We start from the raw sequence: 20130 nt of genomic DNA on the forward strand, positions 1-20130 counted from the left end.
GCCCCTAAAGGTGCGGAGACTTCCGCATCTTTGGGTAGGCCCGACGCCGGAGTGGTTCCCGCCACGCCATCACGCTGGGACCCTCCCGCCCCGCAGGGTAGGGGAGAATCCCAGGTAACAAATGCTGGACTTGCCAGTGAAGCCTACATTCCATTAAATGATACATTTTTAAATGCTTATATATCTATAAAGTTCTGAAACAGCAGTCTCACAATGGAATGAGGAAAGAAATTTGAGACAGTGACAATACGAACCAGCAGGACAAAACATTTGTGTAGCCTGCAAGAATTGTGTGCGATGAGCCACTAATACAAGATACATTTAAATAACTGCCACAGCAACACAATTTCTTCGCAACAAATGATATCTGTGAAACAACCTTGCTCAAATCACCTATTATATTCTCATGCTCAATTCCTTCTATACAATCTATTGTTAGATTACATTGTGCTCCTGCTTTATTGCAACCAATAGGAAGGGCACTTTCTTTAACCGTTTATGGATATGTTACTGTTGCTGGTACAGTGTACTCTTTTTGTGTTTGTTGTTTATTTAAGTCAATACCTCACCCTTTGATCATGCTCTGTACAAACGTGGGGACATTGGATATTAGGGACTGTAAGATCATACTTTGTGAAATGGTCACGAAACGTGCCTAGATGGCTGTAATATAAATGTGACCATGGGAATTTAAACAGAATTTGATTCTATAACCAATATTTAGTTTAACGTGGAGCTGAACAGTGAGTTCCTTTTCAGCCACCTGAGTAGTTTAAACATCTCAATGTTTAAGGGTTAACCAGCGTTTGAGGAATATGGGATCTCTAGACTGCTGGTCTCTGAGTGTCATATTGAACAAAGAGAACACTTGAGTTTAAGTTGGGAAAGAGATAAATGACCATTGTCAACTACTATTGTGTCATGCTGGTCTGGGCCTGAGATGTCTTAACCCGGCAGTCATGTGATTGAAAATAACTTTCAGGGAGGAGAGTTTTAAATACCCTGAACAAAGCAAATCCAGCAGCAGACACACAGCTGAACCATCACAGCTGGAAGTCTTCTAATGCAGCAAAAGTACTGTACTTGTTCCAGCTTCCAAGTCCAAGCAAACCTCCTGGCTATTTATCTATAAGAGGCTTCACAGCTTCAGAGAATCCTTTGTTTCTAAAAGTACTTTGCTCCAACCTGAAGCATCTACGCAACGAAGAAGACATCAGCCATGCATCAACAGAGACCGTTATGAATTCCATTTTGATAATTACAACTTTAACTTTGTCTGTATTGAATCTTTGTTTGTGATAGTGTGGGTGAGATGAGTGATTGAGACGAGCCACCTTTATTTTTAAAATCACCAAATAGCCTACTGCTGGAATTTATTTTAAATTAGGAAAAATCACACTTAGCATAAGGAAATACACATAAACATCCTGATTATGGATTGGAAGAGATTACAAATTCTGTTGGTAACACTTTCAAATGATTCCTTGGAAAACTACTGGGTTTTTTTCTCTGACGGACAATTGGAAATCTGGTAAACTTCTTGGACTGGGTATTACTGAGAGCCTGCACCATAAGTCATATCTGGTACTGTAATGAGTAGCTAGTTTTGTCAATTTCCTGTCACTTTCTCTACTGCCACCAGGGTCTCTATGGAAAAGAGAATGGACATCCATTCCCAACTCCCTGTGGCAGGATTTCCAAGAAACACATTTTAAATTTGGCTGTTTACTTTGAAATCAAATTTTACAGCAGTTTTACTCAGTTACATCTGTACTGATAACTGTAGTAATTAACTGATGTAATTAGCATGTTGAGTATCACTTTCAATACATGTCACAACATTCCAGAGCTGTTTCACAATTGCCAATGTTGACCTTTACCTGTCCTCCGACATAGGTGTCTATGAAAGGCATATTTTCCAGAGTCCTTAAACACCAAACATGATATATTTTTAAATCTAAATGTTATTTATTTGTACTGACACATTTAATCCAGGGTAGACATTGAGAACCCGTACAACCACATGGTTTCTACATTTCTAGGGAGTGCCCTTGGTCTTCTCAGTTCGAACAGATCTCCTTTACTGGCACGTGAATGTGACACCGAGACCTTCTGAAACACTTCAAAAGTATATTAAAACACTTATGTTAGCGTAAATACAGGTAATTGATTTATTGTTCTGGCAATCAAGGTTTAATTTTAATTGAGCTCATAACTATTCTGTCATATGACTGGTACATAATAAAGGCCTTGCTTGCCACTTGTTGAAAATTTGCAGTTAATTAGGCCAATGGATGTACTTGTTTGCTCGTGTACACATTTTATCCACTTACAAAGACACAAAGGAAAGTTGCATTGTCAGCTTAAACTAATAGTTTTTAAAACTAGAAATAAGAGTTTCCCCTTTGGGACAACAGAGAAACTGCAGTGAAAATCCACATGAATCTCTGTTAGTTAGCTTACAAATTTCTGCTAAAATTCATTCGCATAATCATAAACTTTAACCTTCCATGAACCAGCACAATTATGCAGTTTAACTGAAAGGAATTGCGTATTTTTTACTACCCAAGACAAACTACTTCTCCATCTATTTAATAAACAAGTACAGTTTTATCCATTCAGCTGACAATGAGTTACTTATCAGAAATGAGCATTTTTAATATGAGAATCTAGTACAACTTGTGAGGAAGCTGATTTAACATCACTGAAAATTACTTTAAAAAAAATACTGAACCATTTAACTTTCATCGATGGATGCTAACCAGTTTAATATTTTGCAAAGACTTTTGAAATGTGCCCACTAGTGCCTGTACACCAAAGAACAATTCGAAGAGCCTCATTGAATTAGTGCCTCATTTCAAGCTGGGAAGGATGAAGCCTGATTTGGGCCCATTGAATCTTGAACTAATTCAATGGATGAGGAACACAAGCATAAAAGTGGTTTGGGGTGTAACTCAGTGATGTTTAAAGGACCCTGATCTTTTGTGCTGGTTTAACCAATTCCGCCCAGATGTCATTGAAATTCTTCTCAAAGGTATTAAAATACACGTGATGACAGTTTCAAAAACACCACATTTACTAAGGTACTAAAATCTGAATGCAGAAAAATTGATTTTGGGCGGTATTATAAAATGGATGATCGGATCATCCGTCTATTATGTATTGTCCCCTGGCGGGCGGGGGGGTGGGGGTGGGGGGGGGGGGGTGGGGGGGGGGGTGGAAGAGAGAGATGTACAACGGGAAGCTAAACAATAACTTTATATATCTGTCAGTAAATATAAACAAAATATCTTCTTGGTTGCACATAATTTAGCCAAAACAATAATATCCATCATCAGAGTCATCTTTGGATTCCTTATTGAGAGGTTCGCTGTGAAGTGAATCTGTCGTCACACATCTGTCGTCCGAGAAAGGGTCGAAGTCTGAGGGGGTGCAGTGACCTGGCAAGTCATCGGCCAGTGTGTCCAGGTAACTTCCCACTGATATTGCATCGAGTCCATCACTGCCGTCTTGCAAGCTGTTCCAGCTACCCCGCAGTGAAGTGCTCTGGCTTTCCACCAAGCTGAACAGGCTACTTGCGAGGCTGCTTTCCCTGCTGGCAAGGGTGCCTTTCTCCTCCATCATCCACTTGATAGATTCAATGCCTTCATTGATAGACAATAGCTGATGCATCAACTTGACATCAATTGCTCTGAGGCGAGCCTGAGGCAAAGAATAGCAAATAAATTAGTTAATTACATGAGCTTTACTAAATGCCTTTCAAACAATAATACAATACTTGTTATTCATAGTCTGACAGGGTTTATATTCCCATAGTCCACAGTGAGTGCTACCATTTTTCCATTCACTCCCTCTTTCAGGAATTAATCAGCTGAAGAATGTATTCATCTGCTAAAAGATACAAATTGAATTTGAACCTAACATCTGCTTATTTGGTCAAGAAAATATCTTGGACTAAGATTTCAAGCCTCCTGCCTGGCAGAAATATGGCAGGAGCACCTTGAAACTTGTCAGCAATGACATGTCCTCACCATAGTCAATGTCACCGAGCTCGTAACATTGTTCCCCTGGGGCTACCACTCTGAAGCTGGAGCAATCTATCTTAATCTACCAGTAGGACCATTTAAAATGCTAATTAATGTACTCCAATAGTGATTTTATTTGGTATTGGAATTGACGGAATTATTATACTGTACTGCTAAGTTGCCAGTTGATCTATACAGATCATATGAGCTATTGCACCATCTGACGACTAAACCAAGTCATATTTGGTCCCTGCAATAATCAATGTTCCTTACACCCTGTTCATGTTCCAATCTGGGAATTTTAACTGCTCTCCACTCTCTGTGAGGCTATCAAATCCTCCCAATATACTCCTACTCTCCTTACATTAAAAAAATCTTTGGGCAGCACGGTGGTGCAGTGGGTTAGCCTTGCTGCCTCACGGCGCCGAGGTCCCAGGTTCGATCCCGGCTTTGGGTCCCTGTCCGTGTGGAGTTTGCACATTCTCCCCGTGTTTGCGTGGGTTTCGCCCCCACAACCCAAAGATGTGCCGGGTAGGTGGATTGGCCACGTTAAATTGCCCCTTAATTGGAAAAAATGAATTGGGGACTCTAAATTTTTTTTTAAAAAATCTTTATCGAGGAGGGATGCCGTGGGAGCTTAGTTAGTGGTTACATAAGTCATTAAAGACCCTATGTGCTGTGAGCTCCCTGGAAAAAGGAGGCAATGCCTGGGACTTTCAATTGCCCTTGGGGACCTGAACAAAAGTGGACATGCTATGAAAATAGTGGTCCCGGATGACATATGAGTGTCCTGATGCCTCCTGGTGCGCAGGAACTTTGAAATGAAGGTGGGTGGGGAGGTGGTGGGAATTTGGGAACCTACTCACCTCCAATAAAACTCTGCTAAACTCCTTGAGGAGTGTGTTCATGGCCAGAGGTAGGTTGGAAGGTGATTTTCAATTAGTATACAGTTAAACACATATCTCGATGACTCGAGATATTGAGACTCTGGTCAAAAAGAAGAAGGAGGCATATGACGTACATAAGCAACTGGGATCAAGTAGATCCCTTGAAGAGTATAGAGATTGTCGAAATAGAGTTAAGAGGGAAATCAGGAGGGCAAAAAGGGGACATGAAATTGCTTTGGCAAATAATGCAAGGGAGAATCCAAAGAGATTCTACAGATACATAAAGGGGAAAAGAGTAACTAGGGACAGAGTAGGGCCTCTTAAGGATCAACAAGGGCATCTATGTGCAGAGCCACAAGAGTTGGGTGAGATCCTGAATGAATATTTCTCATCGGTATTCACGGTGGAGAAAGGCATGGATGTTAGGAAACTAAGGGAAATAAATAGTGATGTCTTGAGAAGTGTGCATATTACAGAGGAGGAGGTGCTGGAAGTCTTAAAGCGCATCAAGGTAGATAAATCCCCGGGACCTGATGAAATGTATCCCAGGATGTTGTGGGAGGCTAGGGAGGAAATTGCGGGTCCCCTAACCGAGATATTTGAATCATCGGCAGCCACAGGTGAGGTGCCTGAAGATTGGAGAGTGGCGAATGTTGTGCCCTTGTTTAAGAAGGGCAGCAGGGAAAAGCCTGGGAACTACAGACCGGTGAGCCTAACGTCTGTAGTAGGTAAGTTGCTAGAAGGTATTCTGAGAGACAGGATCTACAAGCATTTAGAGAGGCAAGGACTGATTCGGGGCAGTCAGCATGGCTTTGTGCGTGGAAAATCATGTCTCACAAATTTGATTGAGTTTTTTGAGGGAGTGACCAAGAAGGTAGATGAGGGTAGTGCAGTAGACGTTGTCTACATGGACTTTAGCAAAGCCTTTGACAAGGTACCGCATGGTAGGTTGTTGCAGAAGGTTAAAGCTCACGGGATCCAGGGTGAGGTTGCCAATTGGATTCAAAATTGGCTGGACGACAGAAGGCAGAGGGTGGTTGTAGAGGGTTGTTTTTCAAACTGGAGGCCTGTGACCAGTGGTGTGCCTCAGGGATCGGTGCTGGGTCCACTGTTATTTGTGATTTATATTAATGATTTGGATGAGAATTTAGGAGGCATGGTTAGTAAGTTTGCAGATGACACCAAGATTGGTGGCATAGTGGATAGTGAAGAAGGTTATCTAGGATTGCAACGGGATCTTGATCAATTAGGCCAGTGGGCCGACGAATGGCAGATGGAGTTTAATTTAGATAAATGTGAGGTGATGCATTTTGGCAGATCGAATCAGGCCAGGACCTACTCAGTTAATGGTATGGCGTTGGGGAGAGTTATAGAACAAAGAGATCTAGGAGTACAGGTTCATAGCTCCTTGAAGGTGGAGTCGCAGGTGGACAGGGTGGTGAAGAAGGCATTCGGCATGCTTGGTTTCATTGGTCAGAACATTGAATATAGGAGTTGGGACGTCTTGTTGAAGTTGTACAAGACATTGGTACGGCCACACTTGGAATACTGTGTGCAGTTCTGGTCACCCTATTATAGAAAGGATATTATTAAACTAGAAAGAGTGCAGAAAAGATTTACTAGGATGTTGCCGGGACTTGATGGTTTGAGTTATAAGGAGAGGCTGGATAGACTGGGACTTTTTTCCCTGGAGCGTAGGAGGCTTCGGGGTGATCTTATAGAGGTCTATAAAATAATGAGGGGCATAGATAAGGTAGATAGTCAACATCTTTTCCCAAAGGTAGGGGAGTCTAAAACTAGAGGGCATAGGTTTAAGGTGAGAGGGGAGAGATTCAGAAGGGCCCAGAGGGGCAATTTCTTCACTCAGAGGGTAGTGAGTGTCTGGAATGGGCTGCCAGAGGTAGAAGCGGGTACAATTGTGTCTTTCAAAAAGCATTTAGATGGTTACATGGGTAAGATGGGTATAGAGGGTTATGGGCCAAGTGCGGGCAACTGGGACTAGCTTAATGGTAAAAAACTGGGCGGCATGGACTGGTTGGGCCGAAGGGCCTGTTTCCATGCTGTAAACTTCTATGATTCTATGATTCTATGGTGAATGTTCAGGTAGAGCTATTGTGTTCAGCGGAGGCAGAAATGTTTTTTTAATGCTGAAAAATGTTCAATCTGAGGAAACCTTGCAGCACGTTTTAGCTTGCCACTTGGCCACCTTTTTGTGTGCAGTGTGACCGCTGGTCCTTCAAAGTGCTGCCTCCTCTTCTCTGCAAAGCTGCATCATGGCTCCAGTCAGACTTTTCTGCTTATGCTCCGCAGGGAGCCCCTGTGAGCAATTTTATGCAATTTTAGCCATCTTTAGGTAATGCTCAGCACCACAAACTGGGTGCCGAGCTTGCCTTCAGCCAAATTGGGGCATTTATGTTTGACAATTAGGTCGCATGAGTGATGCACATGCGGCACAGAGTCAGGACCCAGAAATTACCTGAGTGTCGGGTTTCCAACTCCGAATTGAAAATTCAGGCCCAATATGTTTCTACATGTCCACCCAGAAGGCAAGGACATGGAGTTGGAAAACTAAATGAGAGGTTACAAAATTAGATATTGAACTGTCGAAACGTAATGGAACGTATCAATCCTGGATCAAAGGTACTAAATATACTCTTGTGTATGCTATGAATGTAACCTTTCCAATTCATATTTCGGCACTTATCAAGACAGAGTGGCTAATTATTTTTTGCTGTTCAACAGAGGCACAGCATAAGCTCAAAACTGGGCATCCATAATGCTCTGTGGGCCATCAGCAGCAGTAAAATTGCATTTTACCACAATCTGTGATCTCATCATAGAATCATAGAATTTACAGTGCAGAAGGAGGCCATTCGGCCCATCGAGTCTGCACCGGCTCTTGGAAAGAGCACCCTACCCAAGCCCACATATCCACCTTACCCAGCAACCCCACCCAACCTTTTTGGACACTGAGGGCAATTTAGTATGGCCAATCCACCTAACCTGCACATCTTTGGACTGTGGGAGGAAACCGGAGTACACGGAGGAAACCCACGCAGACACGGGGAGAACGTGCAGACTCCATACAGACAGTGACACAAGCCAGGAATCGAACCTAGGACCCTGGAGCTGTGAAGCAACTGTGCTAATCACTGTGCTACCGTGATGCTCACATTTCTTGTTATGTTCAAACACAGTGAATGGGACAAATCAACTATGTTAAATGTGCTGAAGTTAGTAATTACCTCCTCTAATGGCCCAGATCTAGACTTATCCATCAATCAGTGAAATGCAAGGTGTGTCAGGGAAGATGGACCAACACCACATCGTCCCACAAGACAACCAGCTTCCCATCAGTTACATCTGGCTACCCTTACATAACTATCAATTCTGCATAATCAACCAATCAGTCGTAAGAAAGTTAATATATTAAATACATTTTCCACTATATATAATTCCTCTTTCACTTGTTCCAGTCATTCCTTCAGACAATAGGCAGAGTACACCAAGGTCTACCAGTTCTTCTGGGCGACTCTTTCAAGGTAACAACTGCTCTTTTCAGTGCAAATTTTATTTTATGCAACTATCATATAGTATCATAGAATTTACAGTGCAGAAGGAGGCCATTCGGCACATCGTGTCTGCACCTGCTCTTGGAAAGACCACCCTACCCAAGCCCACACCTCCACCCTAGCACCATAACCCAGTAACCCCACCCAACACTATGGGCAATTTTGGACACTAAGGGCAATTTATCATGACCAATCCACCTAACCGGCACATCTTTGGACTGTGGGAGGAAACCGGAGCACCCGGAGGAAACCCACGCACACACGGGGAGGATGTGCAGACTCCGCACAGACAGTGACCCAAGCCGGGAATCGAACCTGGGACCCTGGAGCTGTGAAGCAATTGTGCTATCTACAATGCTACCACGCTGCCCCGACCAGAATATCCCTCACTCTCGGTACACGTGATAGTAAGCAAATCCAATCCAAATCATCCAACCAAATTGACCAATCTAGGGTTTATGTGGGCTGACAGACGTAGCAGCATGGGTAATTAAAAATGACTTGTCAACCCAATGAAGATACAATGCAGGCAAGCATGCCTGCTAAACAGCAGAAGTTGAATGCTATAGCCAGAGGTAAGCAATTACATAACCAATGGCTCAGATCAAAGCTCTATCGTCCTGTCACGTCCAGTTGTGAATGGCGGGCAAATAAGAACATAAGAGATAGGAGCTGGAGTGGCCATTTGATTCTTTGTGTCTGCTTCAACATTCAAGAACATGATGGTTGATGTTCTATTTCAACCTAATTTTCCCACTGTTCACATATGGGCGCCAGGGTCCCAGTTTCGAATCTCGGCTTGGGTCACTATCTGTGCGAAGTCTGCCTGTTCTACCCGTGTCTGCGTGGATTTCCTCCAGGTGCTCCAGTTTCCTCCCACATGTCTCAAAAGACGTGCTGTTAGGTAATTTGGACATTCTGAATTCTCCTGCAGTGTACTCGGAACAGGCGCCGGAATGTGGCGACTAGGGGCTTTTCACAGTAACTTCATTGCAATGTTAATGTAAGTCTACTTGTGACAATAAAGATTATTATTATTATCCCGTAATTCCCTTCATATCCAAACATCTATGGCCGACTGTCTTGGATATCTTCAAAGTCTGAGGATCCACAGTTCCCTGGTGTAGAAAATTCCAAATATTAACAAACTTTTGAATGAGGAAATTTCTCCTCAGCTCATATTCTGACGGGCAGCACGGTGGCGCAGTGGGTTAGCCCTGCTGTCTCACATCGCCGATGTCCCAGGTTCGGTCCCGGCTCTGGGTCACTGTCTGTGTGGAGTTTGCACGTTCTCCCCGTGTCTGTGTGGGTTTCGCCCCCACAACCCAAAGATGTGCAGAGTAGGTGAATTGGCCACGCTAAATTGCCCCTTAATTGGAAAAAATTAATTGGGTACTCTAAATTTATTTAAATATCATATTCTGACAGTAGGACCCTTTGTCTAGGCTCCTCATCCAGGGACAATATTGTCTTAGCATCTACTCATTCAGAGTTTTAATTGCTTCAATTAGATAACCTCTCGTTCTTCTAAACTCCAGGGAATATAAGCATAACCTGCTCAACCACTCCTCATTGGACAATCCTCTCGTCCCAGGAATTTATCTAGTGAACATTTATTTGTTGCACGAAGGAGATCAAAATTGAACACAGCACTCCATGTGTGGCCTCATCAGTAGTCTGTACAATTGTAGTAAGCCATCTTAACTCTAATACTCTGTCCCTTTACAACAAAAGTGAATCTATCCCTTGCTTTCCTCATCGCTTGATGTTCCTGCATGTTACCTTTCTTTGATTCATGTACAAGGAGGTTTGGGCCAAAAGAAAATCTGCTTTGTGTTTTTCCTGCAAAGTGGATAGCTTCACACTTCATCACACTCCATTCCATTTGTCCTATTCTTGCCCACTCACCCACCATGTCCATATTCATCTTTATCCTTTTGTATTCTCCTCACCATTTATTTTCCCACCTAATATTCCATCATCAGCAAACTTGGAGGTGTTATACTCAGTCCCCTCATCTAAATTATTCATATAAATTACAGCCTGCCAACGAGAAAATGTCCCATTTATTCCTTTTCTCTTCTTTGTGTCCATTATTTAATCGTCAACCTGTGTTCCCAAATCCCATGAATCCCGATTTTGTGTAATAACCTCTTGCATTGGCACCTTACTGAATATCTTTTTAAAATCCAAATCCATCAAACCTACTGATACCCCCCATATCCATCTCACCAGTTACATCCTCCAAAAGGGCAGCACGGTAGCATTGTGGATAGCACAAATGCTTCACAGCTCCAGGGTCCCAGGTTCGATTCCGGCTTGGGTCACTGTCTGTGCGGAGTCTGCACACCCTCCCCGTGTGTGCGTGGGTTTCCTCCGGGTGCTCCGGTTTCCTCCCACAGTCCAAAGATGTGCGGGTTAGGTGGATTGGCCATGCTAAATTGCCCATAGTGTCCGAAATTGCCCTTAGTGTTGGGTGGGGTTACTGGGTTATGGGGATAGGGTGGAGGTGTAGACCTTGGGTAGGGTGCTCTTTCCAAGAGCCGGTGCAGACTCGATGGGCCGAATGGCCTCCTTCTGCACTGTAAATTCTATGAAAAGCACCAGTAGAATTGTCAAACATGATTCCATAAGTCCCGATTGACTCTGTTTAATCATTTTATGATTTCCCAAGTCCTCTTTTACCTCATTCCACATGACAGATTCTAATATTTTTCCACCTGCTGATGTTAGGCCCACTGGCCTATATGGCTCCCCATTTTCACCCTACTCCTTTCTTAAATAGAAAGGTTGCATTTGTTGTCAACCAATTCTTGAGACTCTTCTCGAATGTAAGGAATTCCGGGTGATCAAAACCTATGCATCCACATTCTCTGCAGCGACCTCTTTTCAAGCCCGAGGTTGTGGTTAGTTTTTGGGAATTTGCTCCGCCTTAGTCACTGTAATTTCACCAGTACTATTTCTTTACTTGCTTTGATACTTGAAGTACATTATTCTTTCTGGACCAATAACTTCCAGAAGGTTTTTTGTGTCTTCTACCTTGAAGACAGTTGACCGATACAAAATATTTTTTAATGTCTCTGCCATTTCCTTACTCCCCATTATATTTTCACTTCCTTTGCCTTTAATGGACCAACATTTACTTTCATTAAAACCTCCCTGTTTACAGGGCTCTAAAAACATTTACATGGTGCTTTTATGTCTCTTGCCTGTCCAGTGTCCAATTCCCTTTTCTTTCCTTATCAGTTTCCTTTTTGAATTCTAAAATCCTTCCATTCCTTACTATTATTTATGGAAACTTTACAAGTATTTTCTTTTAATTTAATATTATCTTTAATCCCTCTTGCTCATAGTGCTTATATCATATTTATTGTGACGTTTTTGTGTCTTCATTTTTCATTCTTTCATGTGTGCTCTGCCTAAAGGCACGCTCTTGGCTGGTTGTCAGATGATGTTTCATCCTGGACAATTTTCTTGGTCATTTTTGTCAGTAGGCGTTTGCCATTGCATTCCACTCACGGGGGAAGGACAACCTTCACTTGGGAAAGGAGTCAAATCTGTGCTTTTAATGTTATCCTGAACCATGCCAGCCATTGAAGCTAACATTTGTGCCTTAAAAGGAATGTATGTTTGTTGCAATTTATGCATTAATTCTTTAGTTCTATTGCTTGTCTGTTGTCTTATCTTTTAATACTATTTCCCAATGTATCCAACTGAATCCTCATACCCATGTGGTTTGCTTTATTGAGCTTTAAGATCCTAATTTTAGAATTAATGGAATCACTTTCAAATTCAATATTAAATTCTTCCATATTATGATCACTGATCCCTAGAGGGCCTGTTACTACAAGGTTATTAATTAACCATTTCTCATTGCACAATACTTGATCCAAAATAACCTGCTTCTCAGTTGGTTTCTTCATATGCTGCTCCAGAAAACTACCTTGCATACTTTCCAAGAACATGTCCTCTATGCTATTCCTGCAAATTTGGTTTTCCCAGTCTATATAGAAACATGGAAAATAAGAGGAGGAGAAGGCCATTCGGCCTTTTGAGCCTGCTCCACCATTCAATATGATCATGGCTGATCCTCTATATCAACAGCACACTCCCGCAATTTCCCAATACCCCTTGACACCTTTAAAGTCTAGAAATCTATCTATTTCCTTCTTAAATATATTCAATGGCTTGGCCTCCACAGCTTTCAGCGGTAGAGAATTCCACAGGTTCACCAGCCTCTGTGTAAAGAGGTTTCTCTTCATCTCAGTCCTCAATGGCCTACCCTGTATCGTGGGACTGTGACCCCTTGTTTTAGATCTCCCAGCCAGAGAAAACAACATCCTGCAACTGGTGTGTTCAAGCCTGTCAGAATGTTATACGTTTCTATTAGATCCCCTCTCATTCCTCTAAAATCCAGTGAATACAGGCCTAGTCAATCCAATCTCTCCTCATACGACAATGCTACCATCCCAGGAATCAACCTGGTGAACATTCGGTGCACTTCTTCTGTGGCAAGTATCTCCTTTCTTAAATAAGGAGACCAAAACTGCACACAATACTCGAGGTGCGGTCTCACCAAGGCCCTGTATAGCTGCAGTAAGACATTCTTGCTCCTGAACTCAAGTCCTTTTGCAATGAAGACCAACATACCATTTGCCTTCCCAACTGCATGCCTCCTTCAGTGACTGGTGTACGAGACCATCTGGATCCCTCTGTACATGGACATTTAAAGATTAAGGGCCATCACCATTACTATAATATCCTTATTACATAACTTATTAATTTTCTGCTACGCCAAATTGCTATTATGGGGCCTGTAAAAGTCTCTCAAACCAATTCTACTTCCTTGATTTTCTTAGCAATAAGGCTTTTTCTTTACTCTCTTTATCCCATCATTTATTATCATCGCTACTCCTCTTTTTCCATTTTGCCTGTGTCATCTATAAGTTAAATATTCTGGAATATATAGTTCCCAACCTTGGTCACTTTGAACTCACATCTCTGTAATTGCTCTTAGATTAAACCTATTAATTTATACCTGTATTAATAGTTCATCTAAATTTATTGTGAATGCTATGTACATTTATATATGGAGCCTTGAACTCTGACATTTTTCCAATTTGCTCTTGGTCAATAATGCTCCATTACCGTTGCTACTCCCATTGACCCTTCTTGATCCACTTTGCTTAGTTTTACCCAAAATGCTGCTCTGTTCTAGAGCCTTGACATCTCCCTTTCTATGTTTTAAATTATATTTTCCTGAACCCTTCCCACCCACCCTCAACTTTATTAGTTTAAAGGCCCTGGTTGTTGGGCTAACATCCTGGAATGCCCTACCAGAGAGCATTCTGGGAATTTCTGCAACACACACACACCAGGCAGTTCACCACCTTTTTAAGGACAATTAGGGATAGACAATATGCCTTTCCAGCAAAGCCCAAATTTCCCGAATGAGTAAAGGGAAAAACAATCATAAGGAAATGATCTGCTACACGATGAGGATACCATAACATCATTACACTTTGTGCCATGAGCTTTTGAGTCCCTGAATATATAAATAGCTTCTAGAAAGCATAAGTGTGCCAAATTGCTAGCCTGACTGATAATTTTAAATTGGTTGTTAGTCTAACTCTTAAGCACACTTGTGATTGTTCAGCAAATGCTGCCCAATTGCGGAATTACATCTAGCATTGCACATTATGTTCTGAATTTTGCAAGCATGCATTGGTTTAGCACAGTCAGTACTCTGCCAATCGCCAACAGCGAAACGGGAAAGCTGTTAGATACAATCTGCTAGTCATTGGGCCAAACAGCCTATGTACTTCTATGCAATGACCTGTCCTCTGCAAGTAAAAGAAATGAGTCCAGATGCTGCACTTTCTTTGAATAAACAAAAGCTCCCTGGTACATTTGCCATGGCAATGTCTCAACAAATCAGAGCCAACTTGACAACCAATCAGCATCACTTCCCCCATGCTGTGTAAATTGTTGTTTCTTTGGAAATTTGCCATTTTTGCATCCATCCTGATGAGTACACGATGAAAAGCTTTGGCAGCATGTCATTTATACCCAAGGCAAGGGCATACTTATTGTTCATGGAAATATTGCACAACAATTTTTTGAAAATACCGAAGTTTCTCACCATATGGAACTCAACCGTGTCAGGACTTGAAACTAGTTTATGAGCCCAACTTTGAGCTACTTGGCTGTAAAAGAAAACATGTTGCGGCTCGGCAGCATGAATTCCTGATAGCCATATCGTCAAATTCCTTTGCCTCAGATTTCTTTTGCTGTTGTCTGGGCTGCTTAATGTGCAACACCACTAAAGTGATGCTTCTATCAATGGGGAGGAACCCCAGAAAGTTTGCACGTCATCGGTAACTCTTGGTTACAAACTACGGTGTACACATCAGCTGTACTCTCTTATGGTGCATTCAAATACCACCTGCTGCTGTCTCACTTCAAATTCTCAGGTAACAATTCACTCAAAACCGAGAGTTCTGCATAGACGCATGCACAGTAACATTCTGTTACATCCTGTTGCAACATGCAGACATATACATAGTGACAAAAACATTATCAAAACAGAATTCATGGTGCATTAATGGTTTGAAACTGGACCACTATCTACACCTGTCTAATTCTTGTGTACCGCTGGCCTAACAACTCAACACTGCAGATATTTTATTTAGCCGACTTTCCTGCAAGTTTTTCCTTCATGCCTCCAGTTTGTGCTGACTGCTTTAACATGGTGTGGGGTCAATACCCTTACCACAATGACATAATATATAAGGTTATTATATAAAGTTATTCTATAAGGTTATCATATAAAGTTGGAAACAGACATTCATTTTGAGGCATCTGTTGAAAATGTTTGTTTTCTTTCACAGAAACATGAGTTGGGGAAGCTGCAGAAAGGGAGGACTCAGAACAGAAAATAAATAAAAAATTAAAGGAAATTCACTAAGATCCTTGTGCAACAATGTATGATCATAGGCACGATTCTCCCAATCGGTGACTAAGAGCTCCCAGCAGTGGGTATACCAGTGTGATTGCTGCAGGCACGAGGAGTAAACCCGACTTGCCATCCAATGGCACTTAGAAAACATTTTAAACTCAGTCGGGTTTTCTGTGCTATTCAATGGTGCACCGGGATTCTTGTGGACCAGAGAGGGGCGAGACCTAATCCCGCTGGCAGGTCCTGCTCCTCAGAGAATGGCCGCCCTTTTTAAAGGACTCCCCAAACTCAGAATGCTGCTGCAGCACCCCACCCTCCCCCCGGATAGCTGGCAAGGGCCCCCCTTAGTACCCTAAATTAGGTCTTCTTCCACCATTCAGCCCCCCCTACATTTCCCTCCTTCAGGACCCTCCCCTTGGCAGTGACAACCTGGGGTCCTGCGGTCCAAGAGGTGGCAAGGAGTGACTACCTCCATACAATTGTCTCCAGGTTGCTGAGGAGGGTCCTTCATGGGAGGTGGAGACAGTGGGGCTTGTGTTGGGCTGGAGGGGTCTTTCCTGGGATGGAGGCTGTTTACCTGCTCTTCCCATCTGTAGTCTTTAAATCCTTTAAACAGTTAGTCATATCTAGAAATTAGAATTCTCTCATAATAAAGTGAAAGTGTTCCCTTCTGTGCCCCTGAACTATTTAAACAGTTAATCAGTATCTAGAAATTAAAGTTTTTTCTTAATGAAGGAAAGTATTCCCATCTGTATCCCAAAACCCTTTAAATGGTCAGTCAGTATGCCAAGTTCAAAGACATGCGAAATGAAGGTAAAAGCATTCCCTTTAATATGGTGGAAACCGTTGAAGTGGTTTTCTCACAGTCAGTTTCATTGCCCTTTAAAGTATTGAAGCCTGTTTGAATCCCTTGAAGTCTAAAAGCTTGGAACTGCATTGCTTATATTCAATTTCATGCCCAATTGCCTCTTAGAAGTATTTTGATTGACAGGTCCAGGCAGTTTCAAAGGGAGGATTAATATTGTTTATTTATATAGCTCTGCAGGGATCCATTAACTCAGGGGAGCAACTAATTGTCTAACCAACCACAGGTTTTTTTATGAGTGTTCTCTTTCTTCTCAAGTGCTATCTAGAAAGAGCAGGTGTGGCACCAATGAAGTACCCTCCTCAGCACCCTGGAGGCAGTTGTAGAGAGGATACTCACCCTTGGGCAGGATCGAGACCTGCATAGTTAAATGAGCTTAACTGCTTACTTACTGTGCCTACGCAAGATCTAACCAGCAGCCGGGATCTACTGGATTCACCAAGGAGACCCCAGCCGGGCGCTGTTTAGAACTGGTCTCCACAAAAGGGGACAAGGCAGCACGGCATTCGGTGGAGGGGTCTCCCTGGCGATCGGAGGCCTTTGGGTTGGTTGGCCTCTGGGCAGGGTGGTACCCTGGCACTGCTAATGCCACCTGGGCATTGTGGTAGTCAGCCTGACACGCTGGCAGTTCCACCTGGGCACTCTGGCAGTGCCACCTGGGTGCCAGCCGGGCACTGCCAGGATGGCAGAGGATCTGCCAGTCTGACAGTGCCAAGGTGCCGAGGTGGCATTTTGCCCATTCCAGGGATCAGGCCCAGGGGTGCCCTGCCCGTATGAGGCTGTATGCGGGGGGGGGGGGGTCGAGGACATCCAACAGGTCTGAAGTGGGGGGGTCTGAAGTGACTTCATGGAGCTCCTCAGTGCAGGCGACTGGGTGCAGCCTCGGCATGGCGTTCCTCACTGAGGACCGAAAAAAACCCAGTGCCGTTAGATAGTGGAGTCATTCCTGCCGCTTAATCCCACCCAGAACGGATTATCTTTTTTATTAGATTGCACTATATCTTTTATACAAGTAATCTTCATATCATCCATCTTTGCTCACAACAGGAGTGAATGCAATTAGAACAATTTTGAAAGCCATGTGTAATTTTAAAAAATTTTAAGTGATAAAGGCAAGGGAAAATTGCATTTATATAGTGCCTTTCACAACCTCAGGACCACCCAAAGAGCTTTAGAGTTAATGAAGTCCTTTTGACCTGTAGTCACTGTTGTAAGACACATAACAGCCATTTCTGCGCACAGCAATCTCCCACAAACATCAATGTGACAATGAGCAGATAATCTGTTCTTTTCTACAATGTTGATTGAGGAATAAATATTGGCCAGCTCGACAGGGATAAAGCCACTGCTCTTCTTTGAAACAGTACCACGAGAGCATTTATTTCCACCCAAAATGGTAAACAGGCCTCGTTGTAATGACACTGAGCAGCATTCTCCGTCCAGCGATGCCTGAATCGGGAAATAGGATCGGGCGGAGAATCACTGGTCAGCAGAAATCGTGGCTGGTTCTGCATTCCAAACAGAATGCCATGCTCTGTTCCCTCAACAGCAGCATGAATGCGTTCTACGCCAAACACAACTTGAGCATGCAAATTGTACAGTAAACTGCATTGATATATCATTAATGGACCCCCTCCCCCCTGCTATTCTCCGGGCTTCCAGCAATGCTCCACCACCACCAGGAGGCATTATCGATGTCGAGGTTCACTAGTGGTATTTAAAATTGGGAAACAGGCTGCTGAGTGTGCAGGAGGGGTACAAATACGTTATAGTGTGCTAAGAGTTGTGCCACTGGCCGGGGGCATCTGCCGGGCTGCGGGGTGTAGCAGGAGGCAGCTAGGAGTTGGCCGTGGGGTTGGGGTAACTCACGGCCCACCATTGTCATAGCCTGTAAGGCAGCGATGCGGTTGCGCCAGCCACTGAGTGCCCACTGGGATCTTAGCGCTACGGGTCATATGGATGCCTCAACCAGGCCACCCCCTAAGTAGCCTCTGGCCCATCAATGGGATGGGTGTGCCGCAGTGCAACCAGTGACATCATCTTGGCTGGGGTGAGGGTGTGTGAGGAGCCGAATGCTTATCTGCAGCTCCTGCTTCTCAGGCCCACCAGTGCTGAGTATCCCAACACCAGAGTATGACACGCTGGCATGTATTGGAATTGCGCTAGTTCCACATGGCGCCAGTGCTAGACCACTGATGCGTCCTGAATCTCTCCGGGACCGGCACTGCATTCACGATTCAGTTCCGGCGCCAGCACTTAGTCTCTCAAACGGAGAATCCCGGCCCATGCCTTTGAAGATGTATCACTCCTTTGGGACTCCACTGGAGAAACAGCCTCATTAACTGTGTTCATGTTTTGGAAGTGGATGTTGAACCCACAAACTTCTGACTCAGAGGCAAGTGTACTACCATCTGTGCCAAAGCTGACACTATTTGCATGTACCTGCTGGAATCATTCTGGTACATTTAGATCTCTTGGACAGTCAAAGCAGCTCAATTATGTCAGAAAGTGGATTTTCTACAGTGAACCCACCACAATATCATTTTTACAGTAGAACTGACTTATTGACATTAATCTCAATATTTTGTAGCAAATAAAAGGATACATTTAATAGACCTTATTTACTTTCAACAGCATGTAAAGAAATATTGAACCAATATTTACTCAGGTGAGATGAGTTCCCTTATGCTACAGTGAATGTGTTTGTTTCCCCCGACAAGATCCACACACAGTTGTTGAGGAAGGGGATGGGTAGTGACCTTCGCAAGGCAGGGTTAATGATAGCAGAAGGAATTTGTGATTGTAGAAAGGAAGCTGGTGAATATGTGGGGGAGTTTGCCTGATTGTGGGAAGGAATACAGGTTAGCTTGTGGGACTGGGGAGAGACTTCTTAGCCCACAAGCAGTGCTGGAAAAGCACCTATCACTTCCACACAGGAGTCCTTGACTCCCGTTAGGTGCTGGGATTTTCCAAGGCCTAGGAAACCTGGCCAGCCAGGGTTAAATCTCAAAGAGTGATACAGTATGATACAGTCAACTACATTAAAATATTTAACCGAGCTACCTGCCTCTTAAGAGATGATTGGTTGCCCGCCCTGGTTCTGCCTCTGTTAAAACCTTGGGGAGAGATATATCATCAGGATTACAGTTATCCAGCGAGCCTTACTGGAAAGTGCATGAGTGTGGAGCCTGGGGGAGGGGGAACAGGATCGATAAACTTGCAGTAGTTCAGCAGTCAAGCATTAAGATTGGCCATTTCCAGATGTCGTCATCCAGCCAACACCCTTGAAACTGAAATAAAAACAGAAAAGGCTGGAAAATCTCAGCAGGCCTGGCAGCATCTGTGGAGGGAGAAACAAGAGTTAACATTTCGGGTCTGTCTGATTCTCCTTCAGAAGCACTAAACCTCTTGAAACTCAACCCCTTCCTCCATCAAGAGTGTTCAGGGAAGAAATTTAACTGAAGTTAGTAAGTGTGTTGGTCTACATATGTTTGGCGATGTAACATTATTATCACGTCACATCACTGCATCCTCTGAATGTAGAGATGGTCACTGATCCTTTCGATTGCCATTTTAAAAGTAATGCACGACCGGTATAGCTTTCTACTCAGGCTTAAAAAACAGCACTTTCAAGTTGTGATGACTACTTCTCTCCTGATATGTCACGTAAAATGTACTTGGAACTCGTTATACTTCCTGTTGTGCACTTACCGATATCACCTTTCTATAACCCAAAAACAGCTGCCAGGGAAATTGTTATATAATGCAGTTTTATCTCTAAATCAGAAGGGGTGAAAGGATGGGCATTATGGCTTTGGTGTCG

The 20130-nt window shown here is 43.3% G+C and overlaps 1 protein-coding gene across 1 annotated transcript in view; it reads right to left on the reverse strand.

The window, feature by feature from the left end:
- Positions 1 to 1335: 1335 nt before the first annotated feature.
- LOC140429765 (leucine rich adaptor protein 1-like) overlaps positions 1336 to 20130 on the reverse strand; it is a 39835-nt gene continuing 21040 nt past the window's right edge. Inside the window, exon 2 of the mRNA XM_072517181.1 lies at positions 1336 to 3702. Within this exon, the coding sequence (XP_072373282.1) occupies positions 3310 to 3702 (393 nt within the window). The 3' untranslated portion in view covers positions 1336 to 3309. The remainder of the gene's footprint in view (positions 3703 to 20130) is intronic.

This window comes from Scyliorhinus torazame, chromosome 9 (genome assembly GCF_047496885.1).
Source record: "Scyliorhinus torazame isolate Kashiwa2021f chromosome 9, sScyTor2.1, whole genome shotgun sequence".
In the NCBI taxonomy this organism is placed as follows: Eukaryota; Metazoa; Chordata; class Chondrichthyes; order Carcharhiniformes; family Scyliorhinidae; genus Scyliorhinus; species Scyliorhinus torazame.